Raw genomic sequence first — 22011 nt, forward strand, 5'->3', positions numbered from 1 at the left:
CCTTGAAGAGCCAGTAGATCGTGAAGCCCAAATTCTCCGCAGAGCTCTCCACCGGGAGAGAGTGATTAGAGCGCGTTTGGACATTTTATCATTTCCTGATGATTTTCTGTGTGAACGTTACCGTTTCTCAGCACAATCTATAAGTTATTTGGATAACATCCTCAGGCCATATATTACGCATGTGACACATCGCGGACATTCTCTCAGTTCATTACATATTATTTGTATTGCACTTCGGTTTTTTGCAAACGGGAGCTTTCTGTATAATATTGGTGACGCTGAGCACGTTTCCAAGGCTACCGTCTGTTGGGCAGTCAGGAATGTTACAGTTGCACTGAAACGTCTCCTGTACTCGTCTGTGGTGTTCCCCGGTCATAGACCCACAAGATTTATCAAAGAGGGATGCCACAAAATTGCAGGTATCAGGATGAACGAAACTCAATTCATGATGTGGTGATACTTGGACTACTACTTAAATTTTACATTTATATTCAGGGTTCCCAGGCGTGATTGGCTGTACAGATGGCACTCACATTCCAATCATTACTCCTTCAGTAAATGAAGGAGACTATGTGAACAGGAAGTCTTTCCACAGCATTAATGTACAGGTACATAGTTCCCTGTAGCATTTCAAACTAACAAATTATTTCATTATAGTAATGGATGCTAATTTGTGTTCTCTGCACTGTGAAGATCATATATGATGCTGCCAACATTATCACAAATGTGGAAGCCAAGCGGCCAGGCTCTGTCCATGACTCACAAATATTCCGTGAATGTACACTGAGCACAAAATTTGGACATGGTGAGTTGAGAATACTTTAAAATATATAAAGACCAATTGCTTCAGGGACATTTGAACTGAAGTGTATCCTTCTGTCTCAGGAGAGTTCACTGGCTACTTGCTTGGTGATAGGGGGTATCCATGTTTACCCTATTTGCTTACCCCTTACCCTGACCCTGAACCGGGCCCACAGCAGCGATATAATCTGGCTAATTGCAGGACAAGAGCCAGAATTGAAATGACTATCGGAATGCTTAAGGCCCGGTTCCAGTGCCTGCAAAGACTCAGGGTCACCCCAGAAAGGGCATGTGACATTATTGTGGCATGTGTGATTCTTCACAACATTGCCACAATTAGAGGAGAACACTGTCCTTCTGAACCAAACATCAGCAGTGATCCAAACCATGAACATCCTGACCCTCCCACGGACATACAAGATGGAAGAGCAGTCAGAGACACCATATGTCACAATCATTTCTTTTGACCCATCACCTCAACATGTTGAAAGAAGAATAAACAGATGTTTTGTTCAACTGGCTTTATTGGTCGCCTGTATTTCCTGTACACAAAGTATTAAAAGATGTACACCTCATAAAGTGTCTCTGTTGCTTCCTCCTCTGTAACAGCTGTCAATGTTTCTTCATTATTTTCCTGTAGTAAAGAAATAAACAACATTGCTGTTCTACTGTAAACTCATATAATCTGTGGAGTATTACTCACAACTGCATGTTGGTCTGGCTCAACAGGAGGCTGCACCAGATGCAGTACACCACCACCATCAACTGATAGAATATGAGGTTTATACAGGTCACTTATGACTTACAAGGGACCAAATGGCAATTAACAAACATACCAATCACCTTACACTTCATTGTCATTATGCTCTCAAAGACAACCAAGACTGAGGGAAGGCAAAATCAGTAGGAAAATAACTTCACTACAAAATAATCCATTATGGTAAAGAGTTTATCAAATGAATGAGCAGCACTGCAAAGGTGACTGTGAAGAAAGGATGTATGCACATCATGTATTATTTTGAATTTACCCCCTATGTAGGCACTTGTGTCTTGCGGGGTTATTGACTCAGAGGATGTCCCCGCAGAGATGCCTTCGGCCACAGGGGGCCCACTGTTTTGGCTGAGGGCAACTGCTCAGCCTCTGTGAGTGGTGGTGGTGGAGGACCCCCACCTGTTTTTCGGGCCTCCGCTTTTTTTCTGTTGGCTATAACGGGCCACATTTCAGCACACAGAGTAAGCAAATATGTACTTGTAATGTGCTCAGATAATTTCAATAAGTGCTTACAGAAAGAAAATTAATGTAGCCTCTAACTGCAATTGATTTACATGGGACAAACAGACCAAGCACTATGGCTCATAATACAATTACACCTTACCTGTTTGGACTATATTTTTATATTTCATTTTTACTTGCTGCCAGGAACGTTTGGGGCCTGTTGGGTTGCACCTGCGCTCACATCACATCACAAAATAAAATGTATAAAATAAAAAATAAAATAACATATGATAAAATAACGTGTTAAATGGGTGGATATCCCTAGATCAATGTTTATATTAACACTCACGCATTGACTCTGTCGGCTATGTTTTGCCATGCATGCTCCCTTTCTTTTGCAGCTGAGGCTGTGTTACTTTTTTCCGCGGAATTTGCATGTTATCGGCATATGCTGCCATCAGAATTTCGGCCTCAAGCGCTGTGAAATACATTGACCGCGCCTTCTTTCCCTCCGTCTCCATGGTGACTCGCATAATCTGTGCTCCGCTTATCAGGGCTTTATGTATCCTCGTCCGCGCGCTTAACTTGGGGTTAAAGCAACTCCGCGTTGACTGAACTACTTGTTATCAGCCTTTCTGAAACCGAATATTCCGAGTTGGACAGTTCGGGGTTACTCAACCCTGCGTATCGTTTTTCACTCTGAGTTTTCTAAACCGGCTTCCTGAAATAGGGCCCAGGGCCCTGTTTCAGGAAGCCGGTTTAGTGCAAACTCTGAGTAAGTATACCCTGAGTTAACGAAAACTCTGGGTTTTCGGTTTCACAAAGCGAGTTTAGATTAATTCTGAGTGAGTCACTATGACGACACACTCCGTGAAGCTAACCTGCCCCCTAGCAGGTTTACTTCAACTAACCCTGACTTTCTCCGCCTCTTTGTCAGAAACCTGACTGTAGGAAGTGTCGGACATGGCGTGCCCCTTCCTTGAAGAGCCAGTAGATGTTGAAGCCCAAATTCTCCGCAGAGCTCTCCGCCGGGAGAGAGTGATTAGAGCGCGTTTGGACATTTTATCATTTCCTGATGATTTTCTGTGTGAACGTTACCGTTTTTCAGCACAATCTATAATTCATTTGAATAACATCCTCAGGCCTAATATTGCTCATGTGACACATCGCGGACATTCTCTCAGTTCTGTACATATTATTTGTATTGCACTTCGGTTTTTTGCAAACGGGAGCTTTCTGTATAATATGTGTGACGCTGAGCACGTTTCCAAGGCTACCGTCTGTCGGGCAGTCAGGAATGTTACAGTTGCACTGAAACGTCTCCTGTACTCGTCTGTGGTGTTCCCCGGTCACAGACCCACAAGATTCATCAAAGAGGGATTCCACAAAATTGCAGGTAGCAGGATGAACAAAACTCAATTCATGATGTGGTGATACTTGGACTACTACTTAAATTTTACATTTATATTCAGGGTTCCCAGGCGTGATTGGCTGTACAGATGGCACTCACATTCCAATCATTGCTCCTTCAGTAAATGAAGGAGACTATGTGAACAGGAAGTCTTTCCACAGCATTAATGTACAGGTACATAGTTCCCTGTAGCATTTCAAACTAACAAATTATTTCATTATAGTAATGGATGCTAATTTGTGTTCTCTGCACTGTGAAGATCATATGTGATGCTGCCAACATTATCACAAATGTGGAAGCCAAGCGGCCAGGCTCTGTTCATGACTCACGAATTTTTCATGAATGTACACTGAGCACAAAATTTGGACATGGTGAGTTGAAAATACTTTAAAATATATAAAGACCAATTGCTTCAGGGACATTTGAACTGAAGTGTATCCTTCTGTCTCAGGAGAGTTCACTGGCTACTTGCTTGGTGATAGGGGGTATCCATGTTTACCCTATTTGCTTACCCCTTACCCTGACCCTGAACCGGGACAAGGACAAGAGCCAGAACTGAAAGGACTATCGGAATGCTTAAGGCCCGGTTCCAGTGCCTTCAAAGACTCAGTGTCACCCCAGAAAGGGCATGTGACATTATTGTGGCATGTGTGATTCTTCACAACATTGCCACAATTAGAGGAGAACACTGTCCTTCTGAACCAAACATCAGCAGTGATCCAAACCATGAACATCCTGACCCTCCCACAGACATACAAGATGGAAGAGCAGTCAGAGACACCATATGTCACAATCATTTCTTTTGACCCATCACCTCAACATGTTGAAAGAAGAATAAACAGATTTTTTGTTCAACTGGCTTTATTGGTCGCCTGTATTTCCTGTACACAAAGTATTAAAAGATGTAAACCTCATGAAGTGTCTCTGTTGCTTCCTCCTCTGTAACAGCTGTCAATGTTTCTTCATTATTTTCCTGTAGTAAAGAAATAGACAACATTGCTGTTCTACTGTAAACTCATATAATCTGTGGAGTATTACTCACAACTGCATGTTGGTCTGGCTCAACAGGAGGCTGCACCAGATGCAGTACACCACCACCATCAACTGATAGAATATGAGGTTTATACAGGTCACTTATAACTTAAAAGGGACCAAATGGCAATTAACAAACATACCAATCACCTTACACTTCATTGTCATTATGCTCTCAAAGCAACCCGTTCTCACTCCCAAAGCGTAACATTTTACGCTAGGTGACAAATCGTCACCATATTACGTTTTCGGCTACCCACCACGTTCCTAAATGACGACCTCGGAAAAAAGAGGACATATGAGAACCGTCTGGACTGAATCTACACATGTTCGCTCTTTTTCTTCAAATCGCTTAGAAACACGCTATTTAACATCATTAAAGACCTGGTTAAGGTCAGGAATAAGGTTATGGTTAGGGCTAGGGATAAGGTTAGGTTTAGGGCTGGAATACAGGGCTGGAACGTCTATTACCGCGGGAGTGTCATTCACTGGATTCCAGCCATAACCCGCCGCGTACCATAAGAACGCCGAAGGTCTCCTTTCGCGTTCCTCAGGAACGCCGCGGGACGTGACAAAACGTCGACATGTTACGCCTCGGGAGTGAGAACGCTCTGCTCAAAGACAACCAAGACTGAGGGAAGGCAAAATCAGTAGGAAAATAACTTCACTACAAAATAATTCATCATGGTAAAGAGTTTATCAGATGAATGAGTAGCACTGCGAAGGTGACTGTGAAGAAAGGATGTATGCACATCATGTATTATTTTGGATTTACCCCCTATGTAGGCACTTGTGTCTTGCGGGGTTATTGACTCAGAGGATGTCCCCGCAGAGATGCCTTCGGCCACAGGGCGCCCACTGTTTTGGCTGAGGGCCAACTGCTCAGCCTCTGTGAGTGGTGGTGGTGGAGGACCCCCACCTGTTTTTCGGGCCTCCGCTTTTTTTCTGTTGGCTATAACGGGCCACATTTCAGCACACAGAGTAAGCAAATATTTACTTGTAATGTGCTCAGATAATTTCAATAAGTGCTTACAGAAAGAAAATTAATGTAGCCTCTAACTGCAATTGATTTACATGGGACAAACAGACCAAGCACTATGGCTCATAATACAATTACACCTTACCTGTTTGGACTATATTTTTATATTTCATTTTTACTTGCTGCCAGGCACGTTTGGGGCCTGTTGGGTTGCACCTGCGCTCACATCACATCACAAAATAAAATGTATAAAATAACAAATAATAAAATAACGTGTTAAATGGGTGGAAATCCCTAGATCAATGTTTAAATTAACACTCACGCATTAACTCTGTCGGCTATGTTTTGCCATGCATGCTCCCTTTCTTTTGCAGCTGAGGCTGTGTTACTTTTTTTCCGCAAAATTTGCATGTTATCGGCATATGCTGCCATCAGAATTTCGGCCTCAAGCGCTGTAAGATACATTGACCACGCCTTCTTTCCCTCTGTCTCCATGGTGACTCGCTTAATCTGTGCTCCACTAATCAGGGCTTTATGTATCCTCGTGCGTGCGCTTAACTTGGGGTTAAAGCAACTCCGCGTTGATTGAACTAATTGTTATCAGCCTTTCTGAAACCGAATATTCCGAGTTGGACAGTTCGGGGTTACTCAACCCTGAGTATCGTTTTTCACTCTGAGTTTTCTAAACCGGCTTCCTGAAATAGGGCCCAGAGGTCCGTTCTTCGTACCTCGCTAAGTAAGTTAGCTGGATTTGATTGTTGACGATTTCACGTGATCTTGGATCGTTCGGTTCTCCGAAGCTCGGGAGCAGGCTTACTTTATGTAAACAAGATTAGATCGCGGCCACTCAGGTATGTCCGCTTCATCTATACGAAAGCAACAGCGATATTTTACCACTGTTTTACCATAAATAAATATTATCAATGTAACTAAAGATAATGCAGTATTTGATTCTTTTATTGATGTCACACAGATACATACAGGTCATTTCCTAAAAAAAGGGAAATGTACTATTAACATTCTATTACATGTATGTGATTATTACAGATGTAATTCATATTTTAGAGTAGTAATAGTAAATTACTTCATGTAATCAAGATGAGAGACCACGGCTATAAAAGCGAAGGTGGATTTGGGAAGCCTGTCGCAGCCATGTCCTGTCCGTATACGCGAGCAGCCCATTGCGGAAGGTGCAAGATTGATAAGGAGAGTCCTCAGAATTCAGCGTATATTGCGGGACAGACAGGATCCTTTAGCTCAGCGCGACAGTGTGCTCATAGAGAGATATTGATTTTCCCGTGAGGGTATTATTTAGTTAACCAACTTGTTGACGAGGGGGTGCAGGACCACCACCTGTCTTTTTTTGCTCTGCCCTTTTCTTGGTTGCTGTTATGGACAAACAAACAGATTATTTCAGGGTCTCTTTCCAAGAGACTAAAAGCAATATAAGTGATAAATATTACCATTCTGTAGAATATTCTTATATTTCACTTTTACTTGTTCCCATGTTCTAGTGGGTCCTGTTGTGGCTCTAATGTGAAAGAGGATATAATGTAATATAATATAATAAATTTACCCTACCGCCTACTGGTGTTGGCCAGAGGGGCCGATGGCGTGATATGGCAGCCTGGCTTCTGTCAGTCTGTCCCAGGGCAGCTGTGGCTACAACCGTAGCTGCCTCCACCAGTGTGTGAATGTGAGAGTGTCTGAATAGTGGCATTGTAAAGCGCTTTGGGTGCCTTGAAAAGCGCTATATAACTCCAATCCATTATTATTATTATTAAATTACTTACTAGTTTAATTTGTCAGCAACTTTCTGCCAGCCCTCTCTCCTTGCTTTTGCAGCCCTTGCAGTGTTCCCTTGCATTCTGATTAAACTCTGAAACTCCTGAAATACCTCACTCAAGATAATCTGGGTTGATTTTAGGATAGGACATCATGGATCTGTTACTTTTAAAGGGCTGGAGTAACCTGTAAGAGCTAATCACACTAAAAAGGATTAATATTCAGATTTTTACTTTTCCTGTTTCACAAAGACCTAAAAAGTGGCATATCAAAAATTTAGACTTCAATTGCAGGAAATTGTATTAAAGCAATGTTGCTTTAATGACAACAATAATCACAAAACAATAATGAAACCACATCCATTATACTTGCCTAATTAATTTGCTCTGAGCTAATGCTGATTTTTTTTGGAGAGAATAGGCACTACTGAATCCGAAGATACATCTATCTCTGAGTTCTGAGTTGATGATAATCAATCAACAGGAAGCATCCCCATTCAGTGGGGCATTCAGTGGAAATTCTCCCAGAGTTCTTTCACAAAAAAATCTTTATACCATTACCGCAACCACCAACTAATGTGGTGCCTAGTGCTTACTCGCCCCCTCCTCTCTCCTTCATCTACCCATTCAGTCACCTTTTTTACATAAGTTCATCCCATGTCCAGCCACACCCTGTTATTCTATCTCTACCTTTGTTCCCACATACTTGATTTTAAAACTTTAAACTTAAAAATCATGCCATTACATTTTCTTATTTTCAGTCTCATTCTCAATATAGAAAATTCCATTTCATATGAACATTAAGTCACATACGAGTAGGCTTCACTTCATGTGTCATTCATTTTATGCAATTTACATTTCATTAGTACATTCTCATGTACTCATTCAGCTTGGAATTATTCCTTTTAACCCAAATACTTTTTCACTTTAAAACTCTTTATTTTTCAGTCGAAAATCACTCAATACAATTTATTTTTACTAAATCGTTCACCTTAAAAGTCAGACATTCAGAAATCAGTGTGTGGGTCACTCTTATTTTATTTTTTTTGCCATCAGAATTATTGTCTAAAGGCAAAGAAAGATGCCCAACGGATTTACTTTACCAAATTGACCATCCCAGCCTTGCCGTAATGGTCTATTTGATTCACCTTTTATTGTTTATTTCATTTTATTTTCACTTGTTAAATACGGGACAGACTTGAGTGAGGAAAAGAAAGGGAAAGAAAAACAGCGGTGAAGAGGGACGGCGATAAAGGGAAAAGAACAAAAAACATCAAAATAAGCAGACAAAAAATACATATATCGATCACCTGGATCACCTGTTGAGAAAGAAAAAAGAGAAAACAAGCAGAAAAAAAAAGAGCAATATAATAAACAACAACACGATGATATATAGGAATATAACAGTAAATACTAAATATTAAACATTATTGTGCAGCACGTAATATTGACAGCGCACAGTGTGCTTTGAGGTAGGAGCCAAAAAGGGTGTAGTTTGTGTGTGTGATCACCCATGTGTACACCTGTGAGCATGGACGCGCTTGTTTTTTAAAAGGTTCCTTCATGTGATGATCTGCTAGAGGGTGTGGGGGGGCCACAGCCCCGTCCTCTAGGGCAGACCTTCCCAAAGTGTGGGGGGCATCCCGCCCCTAGGGGGGGCGCAGGATGAAAAGGGGGGGGGGAACAAAACGCTTGGACACTGCTAGCACGGGCGCCTACAGAAACACAAAGCAAGAGATGAAGCATAGCTGAATATGTTTCCAAACCAACTTCAACTAAGCCAAAGACTAGAAAATATGGTGAAGCAAATCTTCCCTTTGGCAGCGCTGGGCTGTTCAAATCACGGACAAACAGGATCCCACATTCTTGATTTTTAGTTCACAAACACTTCTTGTAATGACTAACTACTCCTGACATGTTAGAGCTATACATACTATACTATACTTTATACAATAAAGTTACAGCGGGATACAAATAACATCAGGCTGATCCTGCCGATTTGTTCCCTGGGTTCAAATCCTGGACAAACAGGATCCCACAGTTGTTTATGTTTTTAAACCCATTTTGCACAGAGGCATTTTTTGAAAACTGTTGAATATTATTATTATGTAAAATACGCCTCTGCCTTTGTAAATGGAGGGACAGTAACTGCATGTGTTTATGTAAGCGTGTAAAACCTGCAGATATTCAGATTAACAGTATTTTGTCTCTATCTGCCATTCTGCAATTCATCTCATGTAAACTATAACAGCGCACAGCGTGACGTGAAAATAGCCACATAGCTTTGACATTGCGAGATGAACTCTGTACTCCTCGTCCACACGGAAACGCAAAAAAGGAGTTTAAAAAACTCTCCGTCTTCGGTGATTCGAAACGCTGTTTACGTGTGGACGAAACAGCTGCGTTTGCAAAAATACCCGTGTAGGTGCGGACGTAGTGTAAAAGAGTTTGTAGTTTATTTTATTACTACTTGTAATTTATTGCAGATTACTTGTATTTGCTTAATTGTTTACTAAATGTTTGAGGTGTGAAATAAACCGCAATGGAGTTTGAAAACAAAATCTGGGTGTGTGCGGTTGGAGGACACAAACAAAGGGGGGCCCAGCAAAAAAAGTTTGGGAACCACTGCTCTGGGGCATGAAGCAGGTATGGAGGAGATAAAGACATCCAGAGGCCCCCAGAACACAAGAGACCAAGGAAGACCAACAGAGGGGCAGCTGCGCCACTGTCCCAGAAAGAACTGAGGAGAGCCCCAGATGAGCAGCAGCCGCGGAGCAGAAGTCAGGGGGGGTTGCAGTGACGTGCCCGGGAGCTCCGCCAGCAGCCAGCTGTGCCAGAGTGACCGAGCCCCAGGCCGAGAGGCCGGGGGCACCCCACCCCCGAAGTGGCCTGAGCAAGCCCCAGGCTCCAGGCCCCGACAAGCGGCCACCAAGGAGTGAGCCGGTGTGTACCCGGACGCCCACCCCCAGACACAAAGAACCACCAACGCACCGATGTCTGAGGGAGTCCGCCACTGGCAGGGGAAGTGGTGGTAGGGGGAGATAGGCCTCCAAACCTTGGAGGGCCTGAGATGTCCCCAGATAGGTGGCGTCTGATACCCAACCTGACATATAGACACAGACATACAGGCACACACAGACACAAACATCCATTCCCACCCTCATGCTCTCATATGCAATTACTCAACACTCACCCAACGTGAAGACAGACATAGAGAGACACTGTATACACGATCACACTCCCCAAGCGTACTCTACGAACCGGGTCTAAGTACCTTTGCCCCTGGAGGGGGAAACTGCACCCAGACCCAGGTGGTGTTACCCTTTTCCCTGCGGTGGAGAGAAGCAGACCGCCCCGACTGCGCAGCAGCAGGGAGGCCCCACACTCCAGACCACAGTCAGACGGCCAACTCCTCCTCCTAGCCCCCCTGCTCCAGCAGGCCGCAGAGAACGGGGGGGAGAGAAGACTCCAAACCTCCCTCCACCCGCTCATTGTAGTGTTGATGCATGTGTGTTCTAAGGTGCATTTAAATCCCAGGAGGGCATGGAGCTACCTGCCAGAGAGCAGCAGGTAAGTGCATAGCCCCTCCTGATAGCCCTCAATGTCTACGTGTATTTAAAATTGAGAGGTGGGCAACGACGCCAGGGGTGAGGTGTACACCCTGATGGTCTCATGGGGACAGGGGGAGGGGGGTGTCACCCCTGCACCCTGGTGACACACCTTTACCCCACGGCCCTGCATGTGTGGGTGATTGTGGTGGAGCGGGAAGAGGGAGGCAGCTGGAGATGGGGAGGGAAGGGAGGGAGGGGCAAGTGACCCCTCCCTGGGCCCAGCTTCCCCGCTGACCCCAGTAGGCACTCCCATACTCTGCAACCCGACAGGGAAAGGGGGCCCAGGCCCATCCGGACCGGGGCCTAGTTCAGCAGCGCCCCCCGGCCCCACCACAGAGAAAACTGCACCCACCCCGTCATCCGCTCATCTTCCAGACTACACAAGACAATAGACGCCCAGGCTGAGATCTTCCTCCACCTCTCCTGTATCTCCCCCTCCTGCAGAGTGAGTGAGTTCCTGAAGAACACCCTTATTCACAGTCTTCCTTACACACTGCTTCACCTTATCTCTTTTGATTAAGAATAAAGAATAAAGTTACTATTAGTAAAAGCACACAATCTATCTATGTCCCATGTCTCTCGACAGTCATGAAAAATGTAATCAAAATAATATACTATACTTTTTAAAATCAGGTTATTTAACAGTAAAATGTGAAAGGGTTAAATAATTTTGCAACCAATCAGAAAGATTTCACTATTTCCCTTTTGTGCACTTATAAGGTATTTCCTATGCTCGTTTTCATTTTGTAGGTTAGCCTCCTGTCATGTACTCCCTGTTCTCTGGAGAATTTTGGATGTTTATTTTTTAGCTCTGTTCATTGTGAAGGCAAATTTCTTTTCTCACGTATCAATCACATATTTAATCATATCACATTAGTTATAGTAATATCACTTTCTCACTTTACTATAGTAAGAGCACTCTTGTCACCAGTTTGCATGCATGTGGAATGTTAACACAGTGAGGCCATTGTAATGGGAGACATTGAACAGATAGTGAGACTCCTTCTGCTTATCAGGGATGTAAATCATTAGGTGACGGCCAAGCAGAAATGAATCAAATGGACCATTACGGCAAAGCTGGGATGGCCCATTTGGTAAAGTAAATCCATTGGGAATCTTTTTTTGCCTTTAGACAATAATTCTGATGGCAAAAGAACCAAACGGGACAGGCAACAAAAAAAAGTCTCAAATTTTGTGTTTTTATGACTTTATGGGTTATAAACAGTTAAAGCAACATGTTGATAAATTGTTTATTTGTCATTGTAAACCAAAAATCTCAAAATTCCCATGCAACCACCAAGTTTTAATCATCATCATACTATAATTTTCATGTGTGTGTGTGTGTGTCTCCTGATGTTCCCAAACTCCTAGAATAAAACTGTATCTATAATTTGATTTTAAAATCTATTTACTTTCATTCCTTTTCAAAAAGACTTCCAAAACCTGTTTTCTACATTGGAATTCAAAAATGGTGACTGAAATTGTTGGAATGTGTTTTGCATTAATAGTTTAATTGAATTAAATTGCCCATAGGTGTGAGTGCGAATGTGTCACGATCCTGGGTCTTTTGACGTTTAGTCTTTTAGTTTATTTTGATGTTTATGGTTTATGTTTAAGTTCATTGGGTTTCCTAAGTTAATTTGTTTATTAGTTTCCTCTTGTGTTTTCAACCCCTGTGTTAAGTCTTCCTTGTCCATTTCATAATGTTTCCTGTTTTATTTTGAAAGAGGTCCTGTGTTTATTGTGTTTAGTTTTACGTTTCCCTTGTGACGTTGTTGTATTCATTTGTTTCAGCTTTACCCCTTGTGTTGCCACTTCTCCTGATCATCTCATGTGTGTATTTCCTGTGTTCAGTTTCGCGTCCTCCCTGATAGCTGTGTGATTCTCCCTGTGTTTTTAATCTATGATTTATTATTAGTTTTCCCACTTTGGTTTTGCACCGTTTTGCCTTGTTTTTAGCAAATAAAGCTGCATTTTTGAGTTCACATTCCGTCTTGGTGACTTTTACATTTGGGTCCTCTCCTGCCTACACACAGCCGTTTTGTGACAGAATGGTTGTTTGTCTCTACGTGTTAGCCCTACGACAGACTGGTGACCTGTCCAGGTTGCACCCTGCCTCTTGCCCTAAGATGGCTGGAATGGGCTCCAAACCTCACAAGGATAAGCGAAAGAGAATAGATTGAATGTCTAAATAAGTAAAACAATCAAAAATAAAATTGTAAGGGAATTTACTGATGCATACTTTATTGCACAATTCATTATTAAAGCACAAAATGATTTATTTGGTGCATGTGAAAATTCTGGTCCTCTATAATGAATGATGATTAAGCTGTTTAGGCTTATGTTTTGTAGGTATTTTAAGGGTTACAAATATCAGAAAAGGTATGTATAACAATCACTATAAATAGCTGACTATAATATGAGCCACACCATATACAGGGTGGGACCATTTCCATGGTTAGTGAATACATTTGTTGCCTTTAAAATTCTCACTTTGATTTTGATCAAGGCCATGCAACAACTGCCTATATGGCAATGTTCATGCATGCGCAATCAACCATGTAAGCAGATCCAAAAGGTTGATTCAGTTCATCTGGACGCAGCAGGTCAGCTGAGACTGAAGAAGTCACTTGTATGAGTGACGAAATTTTTCTCCCACTGAAAATGCCACATCCAGATCTTTCAATGTTCATGATGAATACATACACAAAATTATCATTAATCATATTGGATCAATCAGTACATACTCGATAAGATCTCTTATAACAGTGTATAGTAATTACAATTGATTAACATTTTCTGAATATTTAAAATAAGTAAAATCAATTAAATTACTGTTGGAAAGACCATGATAATAGTTTACTCATTGTTAATTAGCAGATGTACTAAGTCTCCTCAGGCTGGTTGTGCTCAGAAATTCCATAAACAAAGACTAAACCTGTGAAAATTTATGACAAACTGCAGGAGGACAGCTGCAGTTTAACAGCTTCAACTCACTGACAGGAAACAACATTAGAAACATCATCATCCTCAACTCATCTGCTGCACGGACACTGACACCTTCAACGGACACACCTTCACTTCATTCCTTGTATTAATGTATGGAAACATCTTCTCAGTGAAAGTGTGTGTGAAGGTGTGTATGTGTGTGTTAGTATCAGGATCAGAGAACGACAGCTTTCCTCTGTTCCAGTCCAGATTCACTCTGATCCTCTGGAGCTTCTTCTGTACTGAGAGAGCAGTTTCTGGACCTGATAGAGAGCGTGCTGAATATTTTCCATTATAAAATCCTATTCTCCATGAACCAGACCGTATGGGACCCTTCCTGTGGTCAGACTCTGCTAACACACCGAGTCCCCACCGTATACTGTCTCCAACATCAACATCCCAGCTGTGAGTCCCTGAGTTAAAGCCCTCAGAGCCCAGGACAGAGCAGTAGTAATCAAACCGCTCTGGATTATCAGGAAGCTGCTGCCTCTCTCCTCCATAACTCACACTGGTCAGATCTTCAGACAGGATGAGCTCTGGACTTGCAGTGTTTGGGTCCAGAATGAGAGGAGTGTAGAAGACCATGTCCTTCTTATTATTCCAGATGTTGAAGGTCAGGTTGCCCAGGTGTTTGGCCTGGTCTATCACAGCTCCTGAGGGCAGCTGTGGATCATCCAGCAGGGGGCAGCGCTGGACTCTTTCCACTGCAGCCTTGTAGTTGTGCAGGAATGAGACGTCTTCAGCTCTCAGCTCCTCCTCTGTGGCTCTGACTGTGTCTGAAAGAGCTGCTATCTCTCTGCTCAGAGCCTCCATCTTCTCCTTCATCATCCCACTCTTCTGCTCCTCTTCCTCCCTCAGTGCAGCCAGCCTGGCCTCCTCTTCCTCTGCTAGAAACTGGTGAAGCTTCTTAAACTGCTCCTTAATCTGCCTCTCTGTGTGTCGGGCCTGGACCTTAATGTGTTCTGCTGTTTGATCAAACTTCACTTGAACTTCTTCACAAACCTTTAACTTCTTCTTTAAGGGCTCCAGAGTTTCCTGAAGTTCCTTTTTGTGTTGTTGTGCAGCTTCATCGATGGGTCTGAATCTGTGATTAGTGTGTTTTTCTGAGTCTCTGCAGACGAGACACACTGGCTGCTGATGGTCCAGACAGAAGAGTTTGAGTTTCTCAGAGTGCAGACTGCAGAGAGCCTCTGAAGCTCTCTGATCTCTCTCCTGTAGGAACGACTCACACAGGTTCTTTAAAGCCAGATTTAAAGGTGGTGCATCCTTTGAAGATCTTCTCTTACAAACTGGACACTGGTGTGTTGGTCTCTTTCTCCACCATCTCTTCAGACAGTCTTTACAGAAGCTGTGGCTACATGACAGAACAACAGGATCTCTGAAGACCTCCTGACAGACCGGACAGCAGAGATCCTCCTCTGATCTGGAAGCCATTGAGTCTGTGAGTGAAGCTGAAAACAGCAGACAGGAAGTACAGTCAGTCCTGGCTCCCGTCCGACCTCTACTACCTTCACTGAAGCATTATCTCAGTTCTCAAGTGTGCGAGTCTGTATTCACATTCTCGCTTAGTCTGGACCTTGTAAGTCCACACGGGAGTCCGGACTTGGCGAGAATGCGAGTATGGAGTTGCGATTTGTACAATTGGAACACCAGCGTACTTGATGATGTCACAGCTCCGGAGTTTTTACTGCCATCCCCTTAATCTAACTGCGATTAATATGGTATGAAGCTTAACTTTAATCTCAGCCAAACTGATTTACTCAGGAACAAATAAAAGAGTGAAATAAACCAAACAGATTTAGAAGATATTTAGGAGACTTACATATCATGTTTAACCTGAGCCTCAACCTCCCGGTCTGCTCCTCTCCGAAAACGTCAGATCTTGCAAATATGTGATATCTTGATAAATCGAGCAGATATTTGAAGCTTACACAGCTACAGTCTCACCTGAAAATATCTTCAAAGATTATTTTGTGACCCAGAAAGAGTATATTTAAAAGTCTTTAGCCACACTCCTCCGCCATTGCCCATTTCAGTTTTGGACAAAATACATCCTGGGATATTTAGCTGTACCAAGTACACACAAATCACCACCAACGCATGCTCGATAAAACGAGCAGAACGAGAACACATCTGGGAATTTTTCACGTTCTCGGCTTGACGCGTACTTTAAATTGCAACAGAATGGCACGCCATTTCAGCCAAATATCGCGAGTTTTGTAACACGTCTGGTTATGAAATGGTGTAAAAAAAAAAGAAAAAAAAAAGAATGCCATTTAATAATTCAGGACGCTGTAAAAAAAACAACAACAAAAAAAACACAAAAATAAAACGGCCTTATGCCGTATTTTATGCCAGAGAGTGGCGCCTTGAACACCCCTTCTGAGCAGCTGAAGAGAACGCAGTTTTTACGTCACTCAGCAGAAAACAGTGTTCAAAGATGAAAGATAAAAATGGCATTTTTTCCAGTGTTCAGCGTCAATCAAAGAAGCGCAGACCACAATAATTCATCACAGATTGTTGCTGCTAAGTGACTGTTTATTGGGTACCAATGCGTGTCACAGTTTTTACTTGTATTATAATCCCACTGTGCATTTTGATGTGTTTAAAGCACGATCAAACAAGCAAAGAACAGAATGCTTTTTCTGAAACAAGTGGAGGCCTTAACGGTGTCTGTTACAGCAGCTCCGCTCATTTCTGATCTTCTTTCTTATTTTCCCCTTCACTTCTCTTAACCTTTAACTTAAGTCTTAGTACATGATGGCAGAATCTAATTGCTGTGGTTTCATGTTAGTTCTGGTCATTCAAGTGGAGTGTCGTCGCCCAAGAAGGAGACGTTACAGACCATCTCCTCCTTCTGTAATCATTGGAAATGTGAGGTCGCTCCTGTTGAGGATAATAGATTGCTTAATATACATAAGAGTTACAGGGACTATAGTTTGTCATTGCTTGCCATATTATAATATGGTGGTTGCTAGGGGGTAAGAAAACATATAGAATAATAGCTTTGGAATGTAAACAAAGAACTAGGGTGCAGGACAGGTAGCAACAGTTACTTAGGGTGATAGACAAATGGGAAACGGATATTACCTTAAAAGGAGATGGGGGTTAGTGGGTCACTGTGCATGTGTTTTTCCATTGTGGGGGTGTTTACTGTACAGGGAGGAGACCAGGACTGTTGTGTGTGGAATTCTTTAGATCAGTCATTAGAATAAGACTGGGCTCATCTCCAGATGCATCGCTGGACTCCACACTGCCGACCTTCACCCAGTATGTGACCTGCCCCGCCATAGGCATTAAAACATGATACTTACTGTACGCCAATGCAAAAGAGGCATACAGTCCATGTAGTCCATGTCCCTGTGTACGAGACCGTTGTACGCAGGGAGCCACCAATCACCCACACAGTGCAGAGATGGTCGAAGGAGAGCATGATCAAGCAAATAAATGACAGAAACTTTTATCAAACCACTGTTTTGCTTAGTTTAAAGTAATACCACTGGATAATAGCCTTCGATTTTAAAAATATTAACAGCATCTCAGGAATATTTTTGCCCTTTCAACATGCATTAAAAAAAACAGATATGCAGTTTTAAAACAGACCTGTATGCACGTTTTCTGAACTGTGGTGTAAATAAGTAATCTCAAGAAAAAAAAAAAAAAAAAGAATTGTTTTCCATGTAAACTGGAAATGTCCTTCTCAATGTCACCTGAGTACTCTGGAAGTCTTACACAAATTTGAAACTTAACACCAGAGAGTGGGACATCACACTTTCCCTCTCTCTGTCTGTAGTCCCAGCCTGCTTCAAAATGGCCACCATCGTCCCTGTACCCAAATCCTCCACCATCTCCTCACTGAACGACTGGCGACCTGTAGCCCTGACCCCCATCGTAAGCAAATGCTTCGAGAAGCTGGTCAGGGACTTCATCCGCTCTGCACTACCCGACTCACTGGACCCTCTACAGTTCGCATACCGCCACAACAGGTCCACTGATGATGCCATAGCCCTGACACTACATACTGCCCTGTCACACCTGGAGAAGAGAGACACGTATGTGAGAATGCTGTTTGTAGATTACAGCTCAGCATTCAATACTATCGTTCCCTCGAAGCTGGACAGGAAACTGCAGGATCTAGGACTGAGCAGCTCCCTCTGCAGCTGGATCCTTAGCTTCCTGTCTGACAGACGCCAAGTGGTCAGGCTGGGCAGCATCACCTCATCCCCCGTCACACTGAACACTGGTGCTCCACAGGGGTGTGTACTGAGCCCTCTCCTATACTCACTCTACACCTACGACTGCACAGCCACTAACAACTCCAACATCATTGTGAAGTTTGCGGACGACACTACAGTGGTGGGTCTTATCACCAACGATGATGAGACGGCTTACAGGGAGGAGGTCAGCGCCCTGACCCACTGGTGTCAAGACAACCATCTCACCCTCAACGTCGCAAAGACAAAGGAGTTGATAGTGGACTTCCGGAGGTGCAGAGAAGTACACACCCCCATCACCATCAGCGGCGCTGCTGTGGAGAGAGTGAGCAGCTTCCTTGGAGTACATCTGGCTGAGGATCTTACGTGGTCAGTACACATAAACAAAACAGTGAAGAAGGCGCAGCAGCGCCTCTTCTTTCTCAGGAGACTGAAAAGATTCGGCATGAGCCCCCACATCCTCAGGACCTTCTATCACTGTGCCATTGAGAGCATCCTCACTGGATGCATCACCACCTGGTATGGCAACAGCACCGCCTACAACTGCAAAGCTCTCCAGCGAGTAGTGCGGTGCTCTGAACGGATAATTGGAGGTGAGCTTCCCTCCCTCCAAGACATCTACAGGAAGCGGTGCCTGAGGAAAGCGGGGAGGATCATCAAGGACTCCAGTCACCCCAGCCATAAACTGTTCAGACTGCTTCCATCAGGAAGGAGGTTCTGCAGCATCCGGTCCCGTACCAGCAGACTGAGAGACAGCTTCTTCCACCAGGCCATCAGACTGCTGAACACGTCATAGACACCTCAGCTTCACTACTGGAACTTCAACATTATGCACTCCATACTGTACAGTAATGCCACTGTTTTGCACATGTCTCACTCTGTATATTTTATTTTATATATTCTATTTATTGTTTACTCTATTTAATTTGTAAAATATGTGTACACACACACACACACACACGTAGAAAAATATTTAGTATACACATCCAGAAATGCATACACTATTATATATTGTACATATATTTATTAGTTTCAGATTTAGCCATTCTTGTATTTTGCTTGTTTACATTATTGTATTTTGCACAACTCTGTTGCTTGTGAAGCTCGCACACAAGAATTTCACTCACATGTGCTGTACCAATGTACCTGCACATGTGATGTGACAATAAAAGTGATTTGATTTGATTTTGATTTGATTTGACACGTACTTCTCTAAAAGAGTGACTCAGGTGTGTAGCTCCAAAGGATACAGGAAATGCACTGATTTCCATGACAGAATCATGTTTGTTTAATGCAGTTTCCTCTGAGCGCTTGAAGATCACTGACATCATGACCCTTAGCCTCATTTTTTCTCCAGAGTCACTGAATCTTTTGATAAAATGTATTTTGATGCTTCCAGAGGATGAAATATTTCAAGTCTTCACAACTTTACAGTGAGGAAAATTATTCTGAAATTGTTGCACAATTTGTTAATGGAGTTTTTTGCAGATTGATCAACCTCCCCCCGTATTTCTTTCAGATCATCTCTGCTTCTCTAAGATGTTCTTTTAATATTCAATCATGTTACTGACCTGTTGCCAAGTAACCTAATTACTTTTAAAATGTCCCGCCAGCCTTTCCTTTTTAGAACCACTTATTTTTCCAGCCATACCAACTGTTTTGAAACATCATATTCAAAAGGAGTTATTTTAACGACATAGTCTAGGTTTAAACATTTGACATGTTTTCCATGTTCCACTGTGAATAAATTACGGCTTTGAGATTTGCAAATCACTGCTTCCTTTTTTTAAATTTATATTTTTACACAGGAGTCCTGTCAGAAAGATGTATCTGCCTGGGAAAAAAAGTAATCTGCTCTCTAATGTTAACACTTTTTTTGACCTGTGCACTGCCACAACACCGAACACTAAACCCCTCTATGTCCACTACACTATACTGAAACCTACTATACAGTTTTTTCTTCATTTAATCATTTGCTGTAAATGCTTTATAGCTGTGTTTATCAATATCCACTGCTGTAACGTTTAGATAAATTAAGTTTACTTTATGTCATATATATATAGATATCTATATCATGTCCTCCATTTCTGTATGCAATATTTTAAATTAAGTATTCAGCTCATTCACCTAAATGACTCATAAACCAAAACAGGGCAGATTTAATACATTGGAGGTATTCGTTCTTTATTTTTATTATTTAAAGGTTAAGAGAACTGAAGAGGAAAATAAGAAAGAAGATCAGAAATGAGCGGAGCTGCTGTAACAGACACAGTTAAGGCCTCCACTTGTTTCAGAAAAAGCATTCTGTCGTTTGCTTGTTTGAGTGGGATTATAATACAAGTACAAACTGTGACACGCATTGGTACCGAATAGGCACTTCTTTGACTGAGTGAAAGGAGTTGAAAGTAATTGGATGAGAGAACCATGGGGAAGGCCGTGCATGATTTCAAGAAAAGGGCGTTTTAAACACCGTCACAGCTGACACGGAACACCAGAAAAAACACCGTTTTTATATTTGAACGCAGTTTTCTGCTGTGCGACGTAAAAAGCGGCGTTCAAAGACCGGTAAAAACTTTTTGCTCAAACTCACATTCAGTGTGTGGAGCGTCAGCAGCTTGAAGCAGCAGTGTTGGAGTTTTCCACTTTTCTCTCCTGTAGCTGGACTCACTCAGAGGAAGCTGCTAGTTTGGTCTGAGCTCAGTCTGATCGTCTGTGCGTCTCTCTGCACTGAGGAAGAGGAACAGCCTGTTTCCTGGTTTGTCGCATTTGAATAACGTGAGGGGCGGAGCTTAATTCAACTGCCTTTTAGGTTTTGTTTCACCCAAAAACGAGAGTGTGTTTCATTGCAGAGTTCAGTCGTTTACCTGCCAGCAGCTGTGAAACAGCATGTTCAGGTAATAAATTGTGACTCAGTGGTGCAGCTGTTTGGTAGCTTTTCTTTTAGACTTTGTTCTGGTTATTTGTGGAATAAAATGATTAAATAAAGCTATTTTTTATGATTTTTATATACACATTGCTATGTGTTCATTAAAGATTTGGCACTACATTAAAGCACGGTCAAAAGCTTCAGTGAGTGCTATTACTGAATTGAATTATCGTGATTAACATTTAGAAGTGCAGAGGGTTTTGCAAAACATGCTTACACATTATAAATGGTAAATAGCCTGTATTTTTAAAGCGCTTTACACATTCAGTCCTCCACCCATTCACACACACATTCACACACTGGTGATGGCAAGCTACATTGCCATCATAACTGGTTAAAGTCAGGGGGATATTTTCTGGGCCAAGGGAGTCTGAACATAATGTCCTGAACTTAGATAATAAATAGAACCAGTTAGTTAGTTTGGTTATCTGTTGAAGCTGGGTCTGTTTGTTGGTGTGAAGCCAAACGTACTTAAACTTTTTAGGATAAACCAAGCAGAAGCTTCACCAAACGTCTGGCCTGTGAAATGTGGTGAGGACACAGACTCAACCATGCTGTGCTGAAGTTTTGGTCTGTAAATGATGCAGCAGATAAGAGATCAGAGAGTTTTACCTGAGACTTACATCACTTGTGTCTCCATGCATTGAAAACCTGATATGATTCATACAGAAACTAAAGAGAAGTGAGTCTCGCCCCTCTGTTGTACAGGCACTGCTGATGTTCCTGGACCTGGAGCAAATTTTCCCATAACAACCTCCCATCGTGTGTAGCTTTGCTCTCAGGTCCAGGACGTAAAAAGCAATGTTTTTCCTGGTCATTAAACGCCACTTTGTACATCTCGCCGCGCCGTTTATGAGCACCATAAAAAACAGCTTATCCTGTCTCCCTCGTACTATCAAGATTTAACGTGTTTATCATCATGCGTACCAAGAAAACAAAGCATTTCTCTGTACAATGAAATTCTTTCTCTGCTGTCCACATACAGATGTCAGGTAATATGTACAATAGATACAATAAAATAGTACTACAATTTTAAAGTTTGAATGTAT

At 42.4% G+C, this 22011-nt stretch overlaps 1 protein-coding gene and 1 long non-coding RNA gene across 2 annotated transcripts; one reads left to right on the plus strand and one right to left on the minus strand.

Moving 5' to 3' along the window:
* Positions 1-492: 492 nt before the first annotated feature.
* LOC145422646 (uncharacterized) lies at positions 493-1322 on the plus strand. The gene is made up of 3 exons (XR_013903937.1): positions 493-608; positions 694-805; positions 886-1322. It is a non-coding gene; the product is annotated as an uncharacterized LOC145422646 (long non-coding RNA).
* An 11736-nt stretch (positions 1323-13058) lies between these two features.
* LOC145422647 (nuclear factor 7, brain-like) lies at positions 13059-16933 on the minus strand. The gene has a single exon (XM_080294223.1). The coding sequence runs from the start codon at positions 15254-15256 to the stop codon at positions 13865-13867; it is 1392 nt and encodes a 463-aa protein (XP_080150349.1). The 5' UTR covers positions 15257-16933; the 3' UTR covers positions 13059-13864.
* Positions 16934-22011: the final 5078 nt, after the last annotated feature.

The sequence above is a fragment of the Astatotilapia calliptera genome, chromosome 3 (genome assembly GCF_964374335.1).
Source record: "Astatotilapia calliptera chromosome 3, fAstCal68.1, whole genome shotgun sequence".
Classification (NCBI taxonomy): Eukaryota; Metazoa; Chordata; class Actinopteri; order Cichliformes; family Cichlidae; genus Astatotilapia; species Astatotilapia calliptera.

Coding starts and splice junctions, on each gene's coding strand:
- LOC145422647 (XM_080294223.1), bottom strand. CDS start 15,256: ATGGCTTCCAGATCAGAGGAGGATCTCTGCTGTCCGGTCTGTCAGGAG.